At 37.4% G+C, this 20235-nt stretch overlaps 1 protein-coding gene across 8 annotated transcripts in view; it reads right to left on the bottom strand.

Annotated features, from left to right (window-relative positions):
* Positions 1-20235, bottom strand: part of TUB (TUB bipartite transcription factor) — a 149024-nt gene that overhangs the window by 16228 nt on the left and 112561 nt on the right. For 4 of the 8 annotated variants that reach the window (XM_071558907.1, XM_071558914.1, XM_071558910.1 and 1 more), the window contains exons 3-5: positions 19798-19960; positions 11063-11200; positions 801-968 (exon numbers count right to left, since the gene is read on the bottom strand). In XM_071558907.1, the coding sequence (XP_071415008.1) occupies positions 801-968; positions 11063-11200; positions 19798-19960 (469 nt within the window). The remainder of the gene's footprint in view (positions 1-800; positions 969-11062; positions 11201-19797; positions 19961-20235) is intronic. The other 4 variants (XM_071558908.1, XM_071558911.1, XM_071558913.1 and 1 more) reach the window with 2 other exon arrangements.

The following is a 20235-nucleotide window of genomic DNA, read 5'->3' as shown; positions in this document are numbered from 1 at the left end:
CACGAGTCAAGTTTGCACTTACATTTTGCTCTTTCTACACAAAGAGTTTGTTCTTAAAGCACTCTTGGCTCGAGCCATCTTTGCTTCAAAAGCTGTACACTGAAGAAGAAAAACTCCAAAGCAAATGTCTTCAGAAAAAGCTTTGTGAGGATTTCAGGATTTATATTTTTTTCCTTCCTACAGTTAATGTCAAATGAGACATAACAACAGTGCAGGAAGGAAGAGACAGATGCATGAATGTGTACATACACAATCTATCTCCCAAAGCATACATGCCTCTAGAAAAAAAATACTTCAGAACATCTGAGGACTCTGCGTGGGAAATGCTGCAGAACACACAGTGCTGTACTTTTCACCTCTGCAATTATGAACATACATTATGAAAACATGAAAAACATGTAAGTGACAGCACAACTAAATGAATATTCTAGTTTGAATGTTGCTATTCCATGCTCTTTTTTAACCCTCAAATAAGTGATTTCCAGAGTTGTACAATATAAAAATGTGAACAGATGGATGTGAGCATTAGCATCTGCCAGGTACCTTAATAGTGGCATTGCACTGCAGATGGGAAAGTCATATCCCTTAGAGCCTGCAGAGCTCTTGTTTCTTGGGACAACAGGGAACTTCATTGTTTTTTGGGGTTTTTTAGATACCAGAATAGAGCCTAACAGGTTCTGAGGGGAAGAAACACAGACTAACAAACTCCACTTAGGCTAAGGCTGAGAGTCAGAATAGGAAAATGAGTCAATGTACACCAAGCAAGCAGTGAGAACACGAAGGAAGCTTTGGCTACTTACCTTTTTTCTGCATTGCTGTTCTAAGATCTTGTTTGCTTTGTTGTTGTTTGCCACTAGCCAGTTTCTCTCCATCATCTTCATCATGGCTAGACTGTCCAACAGTGAGAATCTGCACTTGACTTCCTATCTTCTGAACATCATCTTGAAAAGCAGCTGGGCCATCAATCCCTGTCAGACAGCAGCAAAAGCCTTAGTTGTTTTTCTGTCAAGAAGGCACTGAAAAGAGAATTCCTCATTCACAAAACCCCATATTTTTTAAGAATCAGAGATTAGATGTTCATATTCAATAATATTTCTAGACACTAGAGAATCTTCAAGAGAGAATCAGGATTTCACTGTTTCTCTCCTCACCCTAAAGTACATCTATCGATGCACCAGGAACACTGAAAACTAAACAGAAAAGAAATAACTGGAGAAAACTGACAAAGAAAACATAAAACTTTCATAAGGGCACACAACTGGTCCAAAAATAGATGAGCCCAAGTTCCAGATTATGTCATATCCCTTAATGAACAACATTCCTATCATGAAACAATGCTTCAAAATTTCAAAACCCTGGAGAATTTGCAAGTAGATCTAGCAGTGTATACAAGACAGGAGCAGCCAGTCTTGCCTAAGCCCAAATACACCTTTTGAGTTAGTAAAGTGCCATACAGTTCATACATCAGAGCAAAACTACAAAGAAGACATTACATATTCCCTGGAACCTCCACCCTCCGAGATGCTTAAATCCCAGCCGGGCACAGTTCTGAGCAATCTGCTGTGAGCAAGGACAGGGGACTAGACAGCCCTCCGAGGCACCTTCCAGTCTCAGCCATGCTGTGATCCAGTGGCTTCTGGCCACAGCCCAAAAGAAACTATTTACCTCCTTACAGCTGCAAATCTCCTCTGAAGACAGAAAAAGAAAATTCAAGGTGGGGTGTGTTTTTATCACAAGCCAACTTCGTTTTTCTTTTTCTTCAGGGCAGCAAATTAAAATATTGGATTGAAAATGTACTTGGCTAAGATGCAGTGCTGGAATATGTTACTATATTAACTATATAAAAATGCACTTTTGCATTGATGTACATATATAGCAAACAGCATAAGCTGTATACTACTGTTGTTGAGAAATTTTTGTTAAGCAAGCAACATTGTAGAATATTAGCAAGGTCTACAAAGAGCTAGTTCAGTAAAGGAATATGGTGCTTCTCACATCAAACAGAGCTGAATAAATCCTGTCAGAAAGAGCTGCAGGGATTGGGATTTTATCGGACTCTGATCTGTAGCAGAAGTCTCCAAGAATACCATTTCATCCTTCTTTGCCAGCAGCTGTCAACTTGCATTAAAAGACAACTGGACTACACATTTAGCATGCTTAACTGTACTTTGCAATATCTGCTGTCACTGCCACTGTCATAAAAAGCATAAGTGGAAAAGAGAGTGGTCCACACCCTCCGGAACAGCACTGGCTGTGCAACTACCTGACAAGATGCAGCCTGGCACTGCAGAAGTGTTAAACTCACAGACTTCAAGATCACAGGAATTACTGATTCATCTCCATCACACAGACCCTGGCAATTTCGGCACCAACCCTGCGAATTCTAATTTACTTACAGTAAAGCTAACAACAAGTAACAATAAATAAATAATCTGTCCATCCAACCTTGAAGGACTAAATAAAGTCCATGGAAATGTCTCTGTGACCTTGCTAGGATGAAAATTTCAGAAGCAGCTCTGCATGATGCAGAATGAACAGTATCATTTCCTATGCTATAAGGTATAATATGGCAGTGAAGGGAATAGCATTTTACTTAAAAGTTATCTCAGGATAAGCACTACTGCAAAGGTGCTCTAGAACAGACAGGCATCTGCTCAGATCCTCTGTGGTATTTTTACCAGCTCTAACAATATTAACCATTATCATTAAAGTGGCTAGCTAAAGTTAGGTTCTTACCTTAATACTTGGAATTTCAAAAGTGTTAAGCATCCAGGAGTTTAAAAAGACGCCTCATGCATATCTCTCCAGCCCTCTATTAAGCTTTGGATGATACAAACCTAATTTTGAGAACCCTTTTCAGAAGGAACAAAACACCTTAATTATTCCTCTTCAAAGCAGACATTGATCTGCTGCAAATGAAATGCCTCCGACAGCACTAGAGATTGCACTGAGGCTGCTTTTTTTCAGATGCCTGCAGAACATCTGCGCTCACATCCCATGCTGTCAGGAACATCGTGTATTATTAGGCCTTAGGACAAAGGCTACACTGGCAGTTCACACTTTTAGAGAAGAAAAATCAATTTCAGTATTCTGAAGAGTGCATCACTGGTAGAGTGTGTTATTAAACTTTATGAATGGTTCCACTGCTGAGCACATTAATGGAATGAAATATATAGCCAGACAGAGAGGAAAGGAAAGAAAAAAAAAAGAACTCTGCTGCATGAGAACACTGCAGACAGTTCATGGCAAAAGTAGCATTAACTATTTAATACCTGTGTGCATATATCTTTGTAGCTATACATGTAAAACGATATTTAATGCAAGCATATGTACACATTTTTCTATATCACGAGATATAAGTGCAACTTTGTAAGTCATAGTTCAAAAGGCAGCTTTATCATTACCTACCTAATGTCTGAAAACACTTCCAAGCTTCCATAATCATGATAATCAAGGTGGATCTCTCCCAGTGTTCTCCTTTCTTTGCCTCAGTTCTCCTTTTCACCCACTTACCAGAAGGATGCCTCTCTGTGCAGTAAAACAAACCACTCATCTATAGCTATAAGTTCCTGAGTTTGACACAGTCAAAAGAGGCAAAGAAACTGAGAGGGTTGTACCAAAAAATAAAATATTTATTGCTATGGTCAGCATTTTTTGTGGTGTTTCACAAAAACTAGGTAGGAAAAAAACTTGATAGAGATGTCCTTGAATATCTGCTAAGAAGTAAAAGGAATTATTCAGAGGCAACTGTGAAGGAAGCCAGGAAAGAAGACAGAAGACTGAAACAGCCCTCACAATACCAGTCCCTTCAATAAAGGCCTTCTGGTACACTTTGTCAGGGTCACGTCTCAGACAAAAAAGAGAGGTACCAGAAATGAAAACAAAACACTACTGGGGTGAAAAAAAAAAGTATCAGTAAATGAGTACTATGGGCATTTACATCCTATAAACTACTACATATCAATGCCTATATTCTCTTAGCACCTAAAAACTTCTAGACAATATTTATAAATAGGCAGTACCGATCTTTGAAGAGCTGGTAATCTAAACTATCACATAGAATGCTTTTATAAATGAATTCATCTAAATTCTAGGAAATTCAAAACACACTAGGTGGACATGCACTTAACTTTGATCTTGGGTATGGGATATTTAGACAGGATTTTTTTATTTTGCTTAGTGTTCATGATGGATGAGAAGCAAATCTATGTTTTCATGCATTTTATGGTATCACATTATGCACCTTTGGACGAACAAACGTTTTGAGGAAATGAAGCTAAGACCTTATTTAATTGTTCCAATCCAGTAATTTAAGGAAATCTTTTTATGGGAGGGTCACCAGGCATTCAATTCTCTACCCTATATCCACAGCAGCTTCCTGCTGAACAGTTTCCAACCATTTGGATATGTCTTACAGATAAATGTTGAGATTAATATAGATGAGCCATTACAGTTCTACTAGATGTAGTTATCAAATTTCATCTGACAAATTGAGCAAGTACAGACCACATGGGATGGAGGCTACAGATCCTGGAGTATATCCCTTCTCCTTGACCCAACAGATCTAGAAGTTATTTACAATAACACAATAGCACTAATAGAGCATTACAGGTACAGTTCTGGGGATCCATTTGAGCCTCATGAATTATTATTTCAGTTTCACAGTTTTCAAAATTAGTTATTTTTCAGAGAAGAAATACACTTTCTAAGCCTATGTGCAAGCAGAAAACCAAGGGTACAGTCATGCTGAACACAAGGCTTGGATCAATCCATTGAGAAGTCCCATCTAAACCCAGAACCTGTAACAGAGCAGGTCTGAGTGGAATTTCCTCTCAAAACTGGAGAGAAATTTATCATTTCTATACATCTCATCAAAGAAATTCTCAAATTCATCACAGTCTAATGACACTGTAATATTACAGCAGAACAAGAAAATGTAAGAGGACAAGCCAGAAACACAATTTTGATTATTTCATTGCTCAAAAGATAATTAAGAAAGAGTATTTAAAAATTTTAGGGGGCAGAGGGGTAAGGGGAAAAAGTCAAATGGAAGGCAATTACTACATAAAAGCAGGGGAAAGTTCAGAGAGGCAGCTGATGTGTGTGGCCATGACTTGCAGATAAGCACGAGATCAAGCATGAGGTAAGATTTTGCCATTTGACAATAGTGCACAATGGTAGTCTTGAAAAATTTGTTACAGATGAAATATATGACAAACTACCCAGCAGCAAATTACAGGTGTAAGCATAAGGGAGCCAGCTCCCCAAAACATTGTTTTATACTACACAAATCCCCAGAAACTGGATCTTTCAGGAAATTAATCATATTGAGTATTTATAAACACCATGTTCCTCTCTGTATTTATATGTGCAAACATTTTGCTGTGAGAAGATTTTCAGCAAATGTTATTTTCTCTACGTTCTTTTACATTAACTTGTAAATCCACCAAAGAATGATTAACTGATTATTTATAGAGTCTGAGGACACCATGAAAATATATATTTCTAATTTATTTGAAAATAACTTCTTTAATAAATTAAGAATTTCTTTATGGCATATTTTCAAACTAAAAAAGAAATTAAAAGAAGAATATGGTACATCAGAGAGAAGTAATTGAGCTCAGTGACTGAATGGCAAACAAGGTTATGTATCAAGAAAGGAACATAGCATAGAAAACAAGTAATTCTATCCCTGCTTTGTAAATGAGGAACTACAGGATACAAAAGTTCTTGTTCTAATTTTATATAGCATTTAAGGCATAAATTCAATGTGTGAAGCCAGGCATACTGCTCAGAGACTGAGTTTCAAGAATATGATTAAGCCCTCAGCAGATCAGCTCTGAAGAGTTGACCAAGGTCAGGCAGGGAGTCTCTGGAAGAGAAACCCACATTTTCTGCATTCAGTTACTGGTCTGACAAAGAAGCCATATCTGTGTGGATAACACCCAAGGCTGCAGACAGCAAAAATGCTGCAATTGCTCTTCAAGAACACTGCAGAGCAGCTCTTCCTCCAACTGAGGGACGGCAGCACAAACCTTCAAAGGATGGCTGGCCTACTCCGAGGTCAAGGACAGAGACCTCAGAGAGATCTGACAGCAGAACAAATAGTTTCTGTCCTTTAAAGAACTTGGCTTAAAGCAAACCCTGCTGCCAATATTTTCTAAGCCATTTCCCAGTATATTCCTGTTCTCATAGGGGCTGTGCATCCACTGACAGGGTTCAAACAACTACAAAGTCACAAAGGGATTTGTTCAGAAGGAAAGGGAACCAACAGAAGTTTTCTCCAAAAGGACCTCTAGAGAGAACTTCTATCAAAAGAAGGACTATTGCTAACACCAGATCACGTCACTAAAAGCAAGTGCTTGAGCACCAAGTTCTGCATTCACTTTGATGAAATCTAGAAAACATTAGCAGGAAATGTACATTCATAAATCTTTATCCTGAGGGGGTCAAAATGACTTCTTCACAATCAAGTTCATGGGTCACCAAAGCACAGCCTGAAAGGTTTGTCAGATCCAGAAATAACAGGACTCTTCTTGGTGGAAACTCATTCATTGTTCCTCCTACCCTTTCTCTTTAATGTACAGGGAAGCTGAGATAAATCTGCTCTACATGAACTTCCCTCCCTCCATCAGAAAGGAAGTGTTACAGTGAGAAATGATGCTTCTTATCCAACAAAAGCTGCCGCTTTCTTAGCCAGCCAGTGTTAATGTAGCTGCTTGTTACATATAAAAATGGGACAGGATGCACAAATCAAAACAGTCAGACAGGCGTGAAAGAGAGAGAAGAAACACAGAAGAAACAAACCAAATCAAAACATGAAATAGCCATCCTGGCAGGAAAAGAGCTGTGTGTAAGAGCAGCTCCTCTGCTTCCTGACTGTCATAAAGCCAGCAGGAAATACCCAAAGTACTATATACATTTAATGTACAACATAAAAGAATTTCTGTGAAGATATTGTTTATCATTTTAAACACACCCAGATTCCTGATTTCACTGACAAAAAGAAATCTTCATTTTTATTGCCCATGGCTGTTCAGGGCAGGGCTCTCCTAGAATGTACTTACATGCCCTAAGTGCAAAAGTGTAATTTAAAAAAAGCTCAACCAATCAACAACGACTTTTCCCAGAATGATTCCTGAATTTTCACTTCAGATTTCATTTTTTATCAACTTCTGGCTTTGCAGGGGTTTCTGGGGTCTTTTAAATGTTCCATTTTATCTGCCTGATTTACCCCTTTCATTGCACATAGCCAAAAAAGCACTTTAGCCTGTCTATTTATTAATTTCTTCACAAATATATACTGAGGCAGGGGGAAAAACACCAAATAAAAAACCCCACACCACTGTGTACCTGTAATACTTTCACAAATCTGTGTTTTCAAAGAATCATCAAGGTATTTGATAGCTAAAGATGCTCTGTTTTTGTATTTGTAATACTCTGCAGGGTGCGTACTTTTCACAGGCTCCTGCTAAAATATTTTCACTAGTTTGTATTATTTTTCTGTGAATCACCTAGCAATACTGTACACTGGGTTCACTAACATACTTGATCACCCCTTGCTGGTGTCAAATCAAAACAGAATTAGATCCACTGTCTCCTTTGAAAAGACAACCATTTTACATATCCATTTTTCACATTTGGTTTTGTTTTTTTTTTTTTTCTGATAAGCTAGGAGACTTCACCTTTCAGAAATATCAATTTAATGAGCTAAGCTACTATAGAATGTCATCAATTTACTGCATTTGCAGGCTCTGCCTGACAAAAATATAGTTCCTTTTAAAAACAGGCACAGTGTATACTGCATATTGCCATTAAGAAATACCAGCAATAATCACAGATTTAGGAAAAATTGCTGAATGCCATGCTACCCACCATAGAATTACAAAATGCACTGACATGAGCAGTTAGCCACATTCCTTTTCCTGTCTTACATCAGTGCAACCTCACTAAACCTGATGTTTCTCTTGCATTTCTCTTTAGCACATTGTTCTGATCACAGTTTCATCATTCTTTAAGCCACTTAAAAAAGCATTACACATTTAAGATCAGAGTACAGTCATTACACTACAGCTTCAACAGCTATTCATGTGTAATTTAACTTTTTTTTTCTCTGAATTAGCTTCTTACTCATAGGATCTGGTCTAAATGTACTTTTTCCTTATAACACTAAGAGCTCGACTATGGTTAAAAAGGTAATATTTGCTACGGTTAAATACTAACACAAAAGTTTAAAATGATATTTTAGCATATAAAACAAATTCACTCCTCAGCATTCATCCTGCTCGTTTACAGGACATACAGAGGTCACAGTCAGAGTGGAGACAAACCTGAAGCAATTACAAAGCTATAAGCAGAACCTAAAATTTCCCAAGATTCGATCTAATTACCAATGAAGCCCCTCCAACAAAAATCTCTTGTGCCAAAAAATGGCATAAAATCACTTACCCTTCATTCATTTTCATTAGTTAGAGCTAAAGTTATTAAAAAATCCATTCAATACTGTTATAAAATCTTTTCTTAAGACTCACATTTAATAGTAACTGAAAAATTTATACTAGTTCCGCTACAGAGTTCTGTTTCCACTTCCATTTTCTTCAATCCTAAGTACAAAATTATGTCTGCAGTGGACTTATTAGTAGAATCCATCTAGAATTTTAGACACATTTAGTTTTCCTTTTTCATCCAATAAAAAAATATATTGGAGATTTGATAAGAATGGAAGACTGGAAATCCAGTTGTAATCCCCACAAACACTCCAAGTTTACAACACTGTCAAAGGTAAATCACATATTATTCCAAGAGTCATATTATACATGAATGAAAGTAAAATATCAGTACAGAAAAAGTAGAAGAGCTGGATGAGAAGGTGCTATGTGCACACACTGACCATAATTTGACTGACTTTTATGTGTTACTAATCATCAACATAAACTTCAGGAGAGGAGATACTTAACATTTTCTTTAGTATAACAGATGAATAACGCCTCCACTCTCTGCAACCATACACAAGATGCAACTGATGGGCAAATCCTGAAGAGCACACATAGCGTAGCAGGATGAGCAGTAAGAATTGCAGCAGAAGCTGAGATTTCCAGAGCTAACAATATGTTTCCAACACATAGAGCAGTATCAGCAAGCAAAAGTTCTCTGTCTACATGAAGTGACATTACTTTTACTGGCGCGACTTGCTTTTATGAATATATGCCAACATTTCCTTGCTTGAGGAATTTTTTGGAAAATGAATAAAAATATTATTGACATGTGAGAAAAATAGTGTTACCTGCTGTGAGATAACAAAAGTTGTGCAGCTTTTTCACAGTAAGCACACACTGCTCATGGGCTAACCCCCCTACACCAGGCAGAGCTGCCCAGCCAATACAGCCCCAGACACATCACTGGGCTCGGCAAACAGCCCTGAAAGTCACACACTCCAATGAGTGTTCCTCACTATGTGCCTCACTAGGTCTTGGGATGTTTTAGCCAAGAGCTCATAAGAAAACTGCCAAGAATACACATGAATGTATCTGCATATAGGCAGTCCTATACAATGCAGATTTGCCACATAAACCCTACTGTAACTACCATTACTGTGTCTTCAGTTCTGAACAGAGCACAGACACACCGTAAGGGCAAAAAAGTCATTAAACGAGATGAAACAGAGCCTCAAGGCTATGCCATAACCATGATTTAAGTATTAGCTTGCATAATGCTCTTTTACAGTCTAAGACAGGTTTTCTGTTAAACTAATAAAATAATTTTTACTCTTCAGCTAGACGTATTTCAACATAAAATTTGGCATTTGTGTTGCTAGCTGGAATGTCATTACCTTTGACATTAAATTGGGAAACAGTAGGTTTCTGTTCATTTATTTTGCCAAAAATTTTTACATTCAGTTAATTTTACCTTGACTTTTCCTTATTATTTTAAGCCTAGGTACTGACACACACCATCTTTCTTCAAATATATGAATTAAGTCTTTAGCTCAGGGTCAGATTCTAAAGCCTCTCTAACCTGGGGCTTCCCTTGCAGCCAGAGGGACTACAGACAGAGGCACTGTAGATTCAGATCTCAAGAAATAAGCTGCAACACATAAAGGATTTTAGTAAGGTAGTTCAAGTCTTACAAAATCCCTGCAGATAAGCCTCAATACTCTGACCTCAATAATTAACCTTATTAGTCACTGCTGTCTTTAAACAGACTTTTCAAGGATATACACTATTTTTTTACTTGAGCAACAATAGAGAAATTGTTGCGCTTGCATAGGACAAGAACACAGTACAGGATAGTGTTACAGTGGCTTTATTCAAGAACTGCAAATTATTGGAAAGTTATTCAATTTCATTAGTCAGTCACAATCAAATAAAAAGTAAACTGTATGTGGTATAACAACCTCTCTTTTTTGAGTATGCATATACATATACAAAATTTGAATATGAGTAAAATAGCCTCTTGTCACTGCAAATAGTGTATTTTTATTATACTTAATCATACACAAAGTCATTGCAGAAAATTTTTCATACAAACACCTCCCATATGTCAACAAGATGGGATAGAGTAATGCTGAAGTAACAACTTGAAAAACCCCTTCGAGCATGTTATCACAATTTTATTGAATTGATTCTCAAAATCTCCACTTAATCTCCAGTTTTTAAGAGTCTGGACAGAAGTGACTGCAATTTAAGGCTGTTTCTCCAAATTACATTACTTGCAGATAATCTAAAAACCCACACTGTTGTATGATGGTTCTCATTTCTTTAACAAAGCAGGAAAACATCAGCATCTTTCCAACAGTACTTTCTTCCTCCTCTGCAATTTGAACAGACACTCTCCTTTGGAAAAGATTCCATTTACAAATTTTAGCTCTCCTTCACTCCTGGGTTGCACATGTCCAGATAAGACCAAGTCACACATGTTTTCTAATCTCATAAAAATTTCAGGAAATTACTTTTAGACAGCTTTCAGATTTTCAAAGAAATTAAAAGAAAAAAGAGAGAGAAAATTGACTGCAAAATAATTAATAAATAATAATTAATCTGACATTCAGCTGCATGCAGCTAACCTTTGTGTTTCCCTTTTTTCTCCTTTCTGGTGCTGCTAGTCTGACAGCTCGCAGCTGCTGCCTTGGTTTTTTTGGTTGGTTTCGGAGCTTGGGCGTCCACTACCACCTTTACATCTTCCTGTTCAGCCTCCTGCACTGCTTCAGAGATTCAGCATACCCCACCAAAAAGAAAAACAACAGCAAGGAGAGAGAAACAAAGAGAGAGAGAATGAATTGAGAACTTTGTGAAGGCATAAAAGAGAAAGCAGACATAGCAGAGTTTAGTATTTTTGTCAATTCATGCAGTGAGGAAAGTCAGATAAACTAGAATTTGCAAAGCAACAGTAAAAACCTGAACGTGTTAAGTTAGTTGGGATATATTTCCTTACTCTTTTTTCTCCTCCCAATAACATATCAACTCCTAACTTTCAGGCCAAACGTGACATCAGAATATTAATGTGTTGCTGAGCTATTGTAGGAAGCACTTTTCTCATAGTGAAGCTCTGCCAGACTGATCATCAACAGTGGCAGCATCAAGGCGGAAAAAATTTATTTAGACTTTGTAGCATTCGTGGTTAAAGCTACATCCTGTCTCTGAAGGTTACTTTCAAAACACATATTGCACAATTGTGTAACACAGCATGATGAGTAGATTGGCCATATATTTTAGGGTGAAACTATATCCAAGCTGAATATAAAAAAATCTTCTACTTTGTAACATACACAAATTAATTAATTCCTTAGAAGTCTCTACATAATATGCATGGCCTAAACTGAGAATATTGGGATAATTCATGCAATGCTACTTGGTTTCAAAGCAAAAGAGGCTTTATCATTTTCCTAAACCCATGACACTCTTTGAGGTCAGTATTTGCACCTGTGAAAGCAACGCACATTGTAACTCTTCAGATGAGGCCAAGCCTTGAAGTCAAATAAATATCACAATTGCCTTTGTGAAATACATAAACACATTGCCAAACTTCACACTCCAAACTGTAGGCATGCCCTAAAAGATTTGGGGGTTGGCTGCTGGTCATTGCTAACTCCTGAGCCCCACTGGCTTCACATGGTGACTGGTTTAAGTCCCTGGCACTTGGGCCTCCTACCCTTTCTTTTTCCCCAAACTGAAGTGCATTCTTTAAAAGGACAAAAAAAGTCCACTAAAGACCCTTACTGGAAAGAACTGGTTGCCCCAAAATTATAAAATATAAAAAATATCCTGACAAACTTCATAATCCCCCAAAAGACTAAATAAATTCTCAATGACGTGTGGACAGCCACTAATCTCTCTTTGAAGGGGAAAATTCTCCCTAGGCTTCAGGTCTGTGAAGCATCTCTCCTCTTCACCAAATCCTTCATGTGCATGAATAGCAATTGAAACACCAAGGAGATTCTCAGAGGAGAAAGATGAAACAGATTTAGTCATGTCTGTGTAGACTGTGGCTCACAAACTCACAGCTCCCATCTCCAGCACAGCAATCTGTTACAAATAGCATTACATTCACGACATGATGAGCACCTGAGGCACTCAGTAAACACACGGTCCTTTTCTCACTATGCAGAGTTCAAGTTTTATAGAGAATGTACATTAAATTATTAGAGGAGTGACTAAAAGCCCAACGAAACAGCTTGTCATGCCCATCTTTATCATAGGAATGCAGTCCCTCTGCTGAGTGTAAAGGTGCAATGAAAATGAGTAAGACATAAAGGAGCAACTGCACAGGACACCAGGGAAAATGGCACATAAAAGACAGTACACTGGGTCCTATTTCCAAAGGCATGGCAGCCTCAGAGACTAAGCAGGGAACCAGAGTCCCCACTCCACAGTCTTTAAATAGGTATTATTTGCCAGCCCAGCATCTAAGCTGTATTTGTAGCTCAGTCTCTCTTTAAATTTAGGATGTTTTCTTTTGTTTTGAAGATGATAATCCATGTTAAAATTAAATTAATAGTTTAGAAATGACCTATATGAAATGGCCAGTCTGTTCTCTAAATCATTTTTGATCTGGCCATATTAATTCGCTCAGAAGAAGCATCATTTGCTTGGTCCAAAGCAATGATTAATCAGCAAAGGATGAAACTTTCTGACATTGTTAATTGTGAAGTGAAAGACTTATCTTCACTATCTTGCCAAACATCCTTTGATCTAACAAGTAAAAGCCTGAAGTTTTTTTAATTACTTTTGTCTCATAACTTTCCATTAGAGATATCTGATTATAAGTACAATGAATCTATGAATCATAACTTACAAATCTCTATCACATAAAAATGCCACATGATAAAAAAACCCATGCTTTTGATCAGTGCATTATGTGAAGAACAAGTAAATCAAAAAAATCACAAAAAGAAAAAAAGTTATAAAATTGTGCAGTTTGTCTGGAAAACACCTTAAGTAGAAAGAGGATGAACCAGACAATGACGTATGTGAGGCAAATCACTGGCTCTACTATGTAAGGCTAATATTCGTTCTATTTACCAATGTCCTCTCAACAGTAAAAACAAAACCCAGAATGAGTACCATGCAAAGAAAGATAAACTACAGATCAATCAGGGTGTACCTTAACAAATGAATGCAAATTGGTTGTCCTTTTCTTACTGTTGCTTGGAGATGCTCTTGTATTTCACTGTAAGAATGGCCTGTTGCTTTACTTTGTAAAGTTCTAGCCTTAGTTAGTCTTGCTGCTTATTTGGGCTGTTGTTCAGTATTAGTTTATTTAATCAACTTAGATTCTGAACTGGTCTAGTATTTCTACAGTCATCTAAAAGACATTGAATTCTATCACTGAAGATGGGCAAACCCACTATATTTTACAATGTAATGATATATTTTTATCAGTTTTACATAGGCAACAAAAATAATTAAATACAAGGGCCTGAATTAATGCAAGAACTTTAATGTGTTAGTTACTATTTAGTCACATGCAAAGATTTGATTTCTGTCTCAAAATGCTTATAAACAAAGCCATTACTCTTGCAGTTAAGAACTTACAGTCAAAGTTCAGATTCCTAAAACCTTATATTGCCTATAAATCCCCTAAGGTTCTTTGCAGTTTATGCTTTTAACTCTGATTTGTTGACCAGTCTGATATCAAAAAGGTGAAGATACTTATAAGTTAAATTGAATGTGAATGGACCCTGAAGAAAGGAACAAGTATACATGGGAACCTGATGCTGTTTAAGGACATTACTAAAAGCTCATTAAGAGTTCCTCAGAAAGAACAAAGGAAGGAATTAAATAAGATTCTTCTTTACTCCCATGTATCTGCTGCCTGATCCTGGGGAGAGGCAAAGGAAAGAAAGCACGTGAAATGGAGAGTTAATAGCAATGAATTACACTTTGGTAGTGCAGATAACTAATACAGCAAGCTAAAATTATCCATGAAAAACCTATGCCAGAAAAATTAAAGACAGCAAAAAATTACATACTTATTTTGTGTATCAGGGCCTTGAAGGCATAACTAGTTTTTAATTGCCCTGACAGGGCTCCCTGGGGGCTTTCACTTTCACCCCCACCCTGTCCATGGAGCACAGGCTTTATTTCATCCCAGCCCAGGGTTATGCTGTAGGTGTGCAGCTTGCCAGCTATGTCTCCTGGGAGGATCCTGGTACTGTAGGTAGCTCGTCTGCTCCAGGGACCCCATGTATGTGTGCTGCAGTGTCTCCGTTCCATCCTGACTGGCATCCTGGAGGGTTCTGGCCCCAGTTCATTCCTGGTCATGTCTGGGACTGCTGAGGATCCTGTAGGCAGTGCCTGGCTCTGCCTGCCATGTTTGAAGCCTTTGAGATGACATTCTGCCAGTGAGGGCATTGCCAGTGCTTGGGGTCACCCTCACCTTCTGGCCACCCCTGCTGCCAGACTCTGAGATTGCCCAGGACTGAAAAGAACAGCTACATGTGATGTAGTAACTGAAAATCAACATACTTCCAGCAGAACTTTGAAACACAGAGAAGGGAGTTTCTCAAGAAATTTTAGGCAACGACCTCTTAACTTCCTTCTCCAGTTGTCCAGGACCAAGAACCACAAAAAGATCCACTGCCCTCTGATCCTTGCTGCTGGGTTACTTTGTTTATTTTGGAAAAGCACTACTGCAGTTAAGGACCACTGACAAATCAAAAAGATGCTTTAAAAGATTAAGGTGAAGAGACTGGAGCTGAAATAAAGATTTCAGAATATATGCTTATTGGAAGTTAAGTATTTTGCCCACATGATACTTGGAGTACTGCCTGATCTCTCAGCATTAATAGCCCTTTGCACAGAACATTCCTTGTTATCTTCAAAAAATAAACTATTACCTTCTCATCTCAAGGTCAGTGGAAAAGAGGGATAGTGAGACACTGTTTTGATGAACATGCAAATATATGATTTTTTAAAATGAATAGTTAACCAATGTCATCTTTTAAAGTTGACAGCTTGATACTCACCAGAAAATTCTCTCTTGTCATTTATGGTAAATAAGCAGAATGATACATCAAATTTAACAATCTAGAGCTATAACTTGTCATCAGAAGTCTGTTCAACACACCACACAACCACTACATCTAAATGTGCTGCCAAATGTCAAAGGAGGAAAGTAAGAAAGTAATTTTGCCTTTTTTCACATGGTTAATCTAAATCACTAAATTGGAAGTTGCCATGAAAATTACTCTGAGAGGATCTAATTGAAAACATTTTTAATTTCAAGCCTTAAAAAAAAAAAAGCCACAGCTGCAACAAAGTATGGCAATATTAATGAAAGCATATCTGGCACTCATTCAAATCTCTGACTTCTTCAGTGCTGTGAAAAAAAAAATCACTCCCCAATGAAAATTCACCATTTTCACAGAAGTAAAATTACTCTTCTCTGTAAAACTGAGCTTTCATCATTTGCATTAAATGTAATTAAATAATGTAATTAAATTGTTGCAGTAACTAGTGTATCTCTGCATGCTATTTGGCTCCAGGAATGCTCAGTACATATTTGCAAGCCAGATTGAAAAGAACTGTATTCATAGCAGAATTCTGCAATGTCAAATGAGGCTAAAATGTTTGTTTAGGTTTTCAACAAACTTCACAAAATAAGTGGTGTAGAAATACATGAAAACAAGGAAGTAGATGTAACTGTGACACACTACAGAATGTAAACTAAAATACTAAAAAAAAATCTTTAAACAGGTAGCAGTATATCCTTATGAAGGACATGAATCAAAAATAAATCAGAACACACAAAAGAGGAAACAAAACAATTTGTAAGTGATCTCTCCTACAAAGAGGAATCAAATTTCTTCTAGTGAATAATTTCTTTGTTGTCTTTTATATAGAATTTAAACTTAATAACAATAGAAAATGTGTTGTTATTCGTTCTTATTTTGCTATATATAACGATGAAATAGCAATTAAGTTGTGTTTGGTACTGCAAGAGAGAGAAGCCTTATTTGCAAGAGTAATAACTCGAGTTGGTCTGTTCAGCTTTAATTCATGTTAGTTTCCACAGGTAATTTTTTAATTAGTTAATTAGGCATTACGACAATAACAAAAGGGTTTTAAAAAGATACACTACATGCAAGTAATTTACAGGCTACAGTATCTAAAATCTTTTACCTGTAGATGAGATATGGGCAGGAATTGAGAAGAAAAGTTCTGTCTATTAATTTCTGCATGGTGCATTCTGCAGTCACTTCCTCACTGAAAGGGCACCCATCTCCTTAAAAGTCTCTTGGCACCCAGAGCAATTGCCAGTAACATTTTGAAGGGAACAGAAACACCCTTTTATCCTACACATGTGTCACTTCTCTGTCTTGAGGTTATCTAAGTAAAAATTACAGTGATTCTGACAATACTCCATCTTACTCTGTAAAGACATACTTTTAGCACAGCCATTTTGTTATTTATAAAACTAACAAAAAAGAAACTCAAAAAAGCCTTATACTTTTTCTTCAATCCTGAGCAACACAAGTGGAGGAAAGCCAAATAGGTATGTAGTGTAAGGAAGCCACATCCCCTTAGTGAGCTGCCCCAGCTGAACTCACTCACAGCCCTTAATTAATGCCCCTCAAGCCTATTGCATCTTATACTTATTTGCACTTCTCCAAGCTAGATCAAGCATACAGAGGACTAGCAGTAAACACCCTGCAACTCCCTGCAGAGGTTCAAAAGCAGCCAAGGCCTCCTCTACACATAAAAACCTAGGATTAGCATAACTAGTGAAAATATGTTGTTCCAGTATGTCTACCCACAAGTAGCTCACCAGGCTGATGCTCTAGTCCAGAAAAAAAATTACTGACTTTTTACCCCACACTCTGATAATTATTCTGGAATTTAATGAGGTTTTATTCCAGAGAAGAGCTGCCCATCAGGGAACCACTGCAGAACAGATAACTGCATCAGAATAAGCTATGGCAGTGTATGAAAGAGAATTTCCCAGTGCAGAAAGCCCAGCATCTCAGAATTGTTGAGATGTTATCTCTGACCTACTTTGCTCAAAGTACCATAGAGATATCTTCACACAGGCATTCACTTATTTGTTGAAATCAACAAGTACTTTTGTGCTACATAGAATTGGTACAAGCTAAAAAAGAGAGCAGAGCAGGATGATAGGTGGAAAGAAGTGTTCTTTCTGTAGCATTTGCAGCACAGGAATTGATTTCACAAACATGCTCATCCAAGCAGTGTAGTTCATTCAGTAGACCGTCAACTCCCATCAAAGAGTCATTCTTAACTTAAAATCAGCATGCCCATAACAGCAACAAATGAACGGAAAAGAGCAGAATAGTTCTTTAGAAACAGCCCAGCTGTCTCATGCATCCGACACTGCCACATACAAATGTTTTCATTGAAAGGGAAAAAAATGCCAGCCCTGAAGCTGAACACCATAGTTAAAAATGGTCATCAAAACCTAACTCCGTACCATGCAAACTGGGGAACTTAGGACACTATGCACATTCCCAGAGAGAACCAAAAAAGGATACTTCTGGAATTCTTATAATATTTACAAAAGCAACATGCCCAACAAAGGATTTAACAAGGCAATAAAACACTCCACTAGGTAATTGAAGTCTCCTAAGCCAGCTTTTGTTAGCTGCATGCTTTATTACAAGGAGAGCTATCCCAAGGGATTAACAAACTTTGTGCTGGATATGAGAAACATCACTATATTTTTTTGCTCCTCTGAAACCTTGTGAAACATTGCAAGGGTTTGAGAGACAGATTTAGAACAAGCTTATTTCAGAAGAATAAATTCCTAAGTATTCCAGTAACCAGTGTGATATAGTATCACAAGAAGGGTCACTTTCACCTTAAGAGTACAGTAAATCTCAGTTATGGTCAGGAAGTCCACTCTGGTGCAAAATTTAGCTTGGTTAGTGCAGATATGAAATTTGCTACCATTCAGGGGATGATGATGCCTGTTTCATTTGTGAAAATTAAAACCCTGATCAACTGAAAATACAGGAGGTTTAGTAAACAACAGCATCTGTACCATACGATACTATTTCTTAGAACAGCTCTGTACCTTTGATAAACTATTGAGTGGAAGAACAAAGAGGGAAAATTTCTGGTTTGCCTGATTAAAAAGTAAACAAATTAAAATTATGTGCTATATCAAATTCTTAGATAAGAATGGAAAGAAATTTAGTTTAATCTTAAAAAATGACATCCCAGACCCTGAAAAACAGACAGTAAAAAGAGTGAAACATTACCAATGCTTTTAATAATTATTAGGAACACATAGTTAAAATAATACTAGTAGGAAAAAATAATTCTCCTCCTGAAATCACTTATAGCATCCTGCCTGCTCACAGAAGCAAGATAAATAAGGCCCTTTATTACTAAACCCTGAACATTTAAACAACAAATTTTCCAGGTTCTAACAATAAATTCTGTATCTGTATCCAACCAAAAATTTCCACCAGTTGCTAACTGAGGGAAAAGACTTTGAAACCTGCCCTTCTCAGAGAACAATTAGTTAGTCCATTAAATACCTACCTTCTCTGTGCTGAAATATATGACCACCAACTGAAAAATGAAACAACAGGGCAGACAAAAAGCACAGCACTTACAGTGTATTGATAGAGATCCCAAGAAAAAGTATGCACATACCATCTTCAGGGTGCCAAAAAGCATGGGCTATAGGAGCACAGAACTAAATGATGTCTGTTTTCTTAGGATTTACTTCTGATTATTGAAGTCTTTGAAGTCTAACTACACAGAAATGGCATTATAATTTATTTCCCTATGGGTGTGATACTTGAAGTGTCTCTGCTCCTACTAGATTCTGTAGTCTTTAATAAGAAAATGGAGACATTGTACAAGCTTGAAATGTTCCTCTCTACCTACTCACCTGTTTAAATGGACCTTGCAGAAATACAGCCCCTTGGAAATTATTATATTCAGTCTTAGCTGAAATTAGTTAGCAGGTTTCAAATTTATCATTAACACTGTCAGGCTAAAGCAAAATTATGTACGGAGGAGTACATAGAGTGGAACACATTAGCTTCACTTCAGTAGGAGCCAAGGCTGAAGACACTTAAAGTCATGGCAAAAGGGACAAGCCACTCTCTCTTCCCTATGGCACTAAAAGGGCAGCTACTTACCTTCCTCCTTCCTGTTAGGACAGAATTGCAAGTTCTGATGTTTAGCCCCAAACGTAAGTGAAGGATATCAATTATTTACTAAAATATGCAAAGCAAGAATCTTTGTTCTCATTAGCATAAAATTAATAGCGAGAGCATCATACTGTGACTCACAGTACATATACATGCAATAGATGACATTCTTATACCATGATATATAGTGCTGCTGTTGCTGTTAAGATAGGATTCAACCAATGGTGCCTGTTCTTCCGAATGTTTCATCCTGCGTGTCCTCGTGCGACTGTCCACATTGGACTGAACCATTAGTGGCTCCTGGCGCTTTTTCTTCTGCTTCTGTTCTAGCAATGCTCGCTGGAGAAATTAAAAAGAAGAGCATCTGTTACTAGACTCCAAACAGTAGCAGCCTATGATGAAAAACAATAGTCATTTTTACACCTTCTCCAGTTTTACAGTGGCAGCAGTTGGGAAGTGGGATATTGGGATATCAAATAATACGTAATTTTTCCAAAAAACACAACCAACCCACTGCTAAAATACCTTCTGCTGAAAACAAAAAATAATTAGAACAGAACTTTCTAAGCAGTCCGCCAGATGTTAGAGCTTGCTGGGAAATAACCCTTGGGAAA

Source organism: Pithys albifrons, chromosome 6, assembly GCF_047495875.1.
Source record: "Pithys albifrons albifrons isolate INPA30051 chromosome 6, PitAlb_v1, whole genome shotgun sequence".
Classification (NCBI taxonomy): domain Eukaryota; kingdom Metazoa; phylum Chordata; class Aves; order Passeriformes; family Thamnophilidae; genus Pithys; species Pithys albifrons.
Note: the sequence above shows the minus strand (reverse complement) of the source record. Positions and strands in the feature narration are given on the sequence as shown.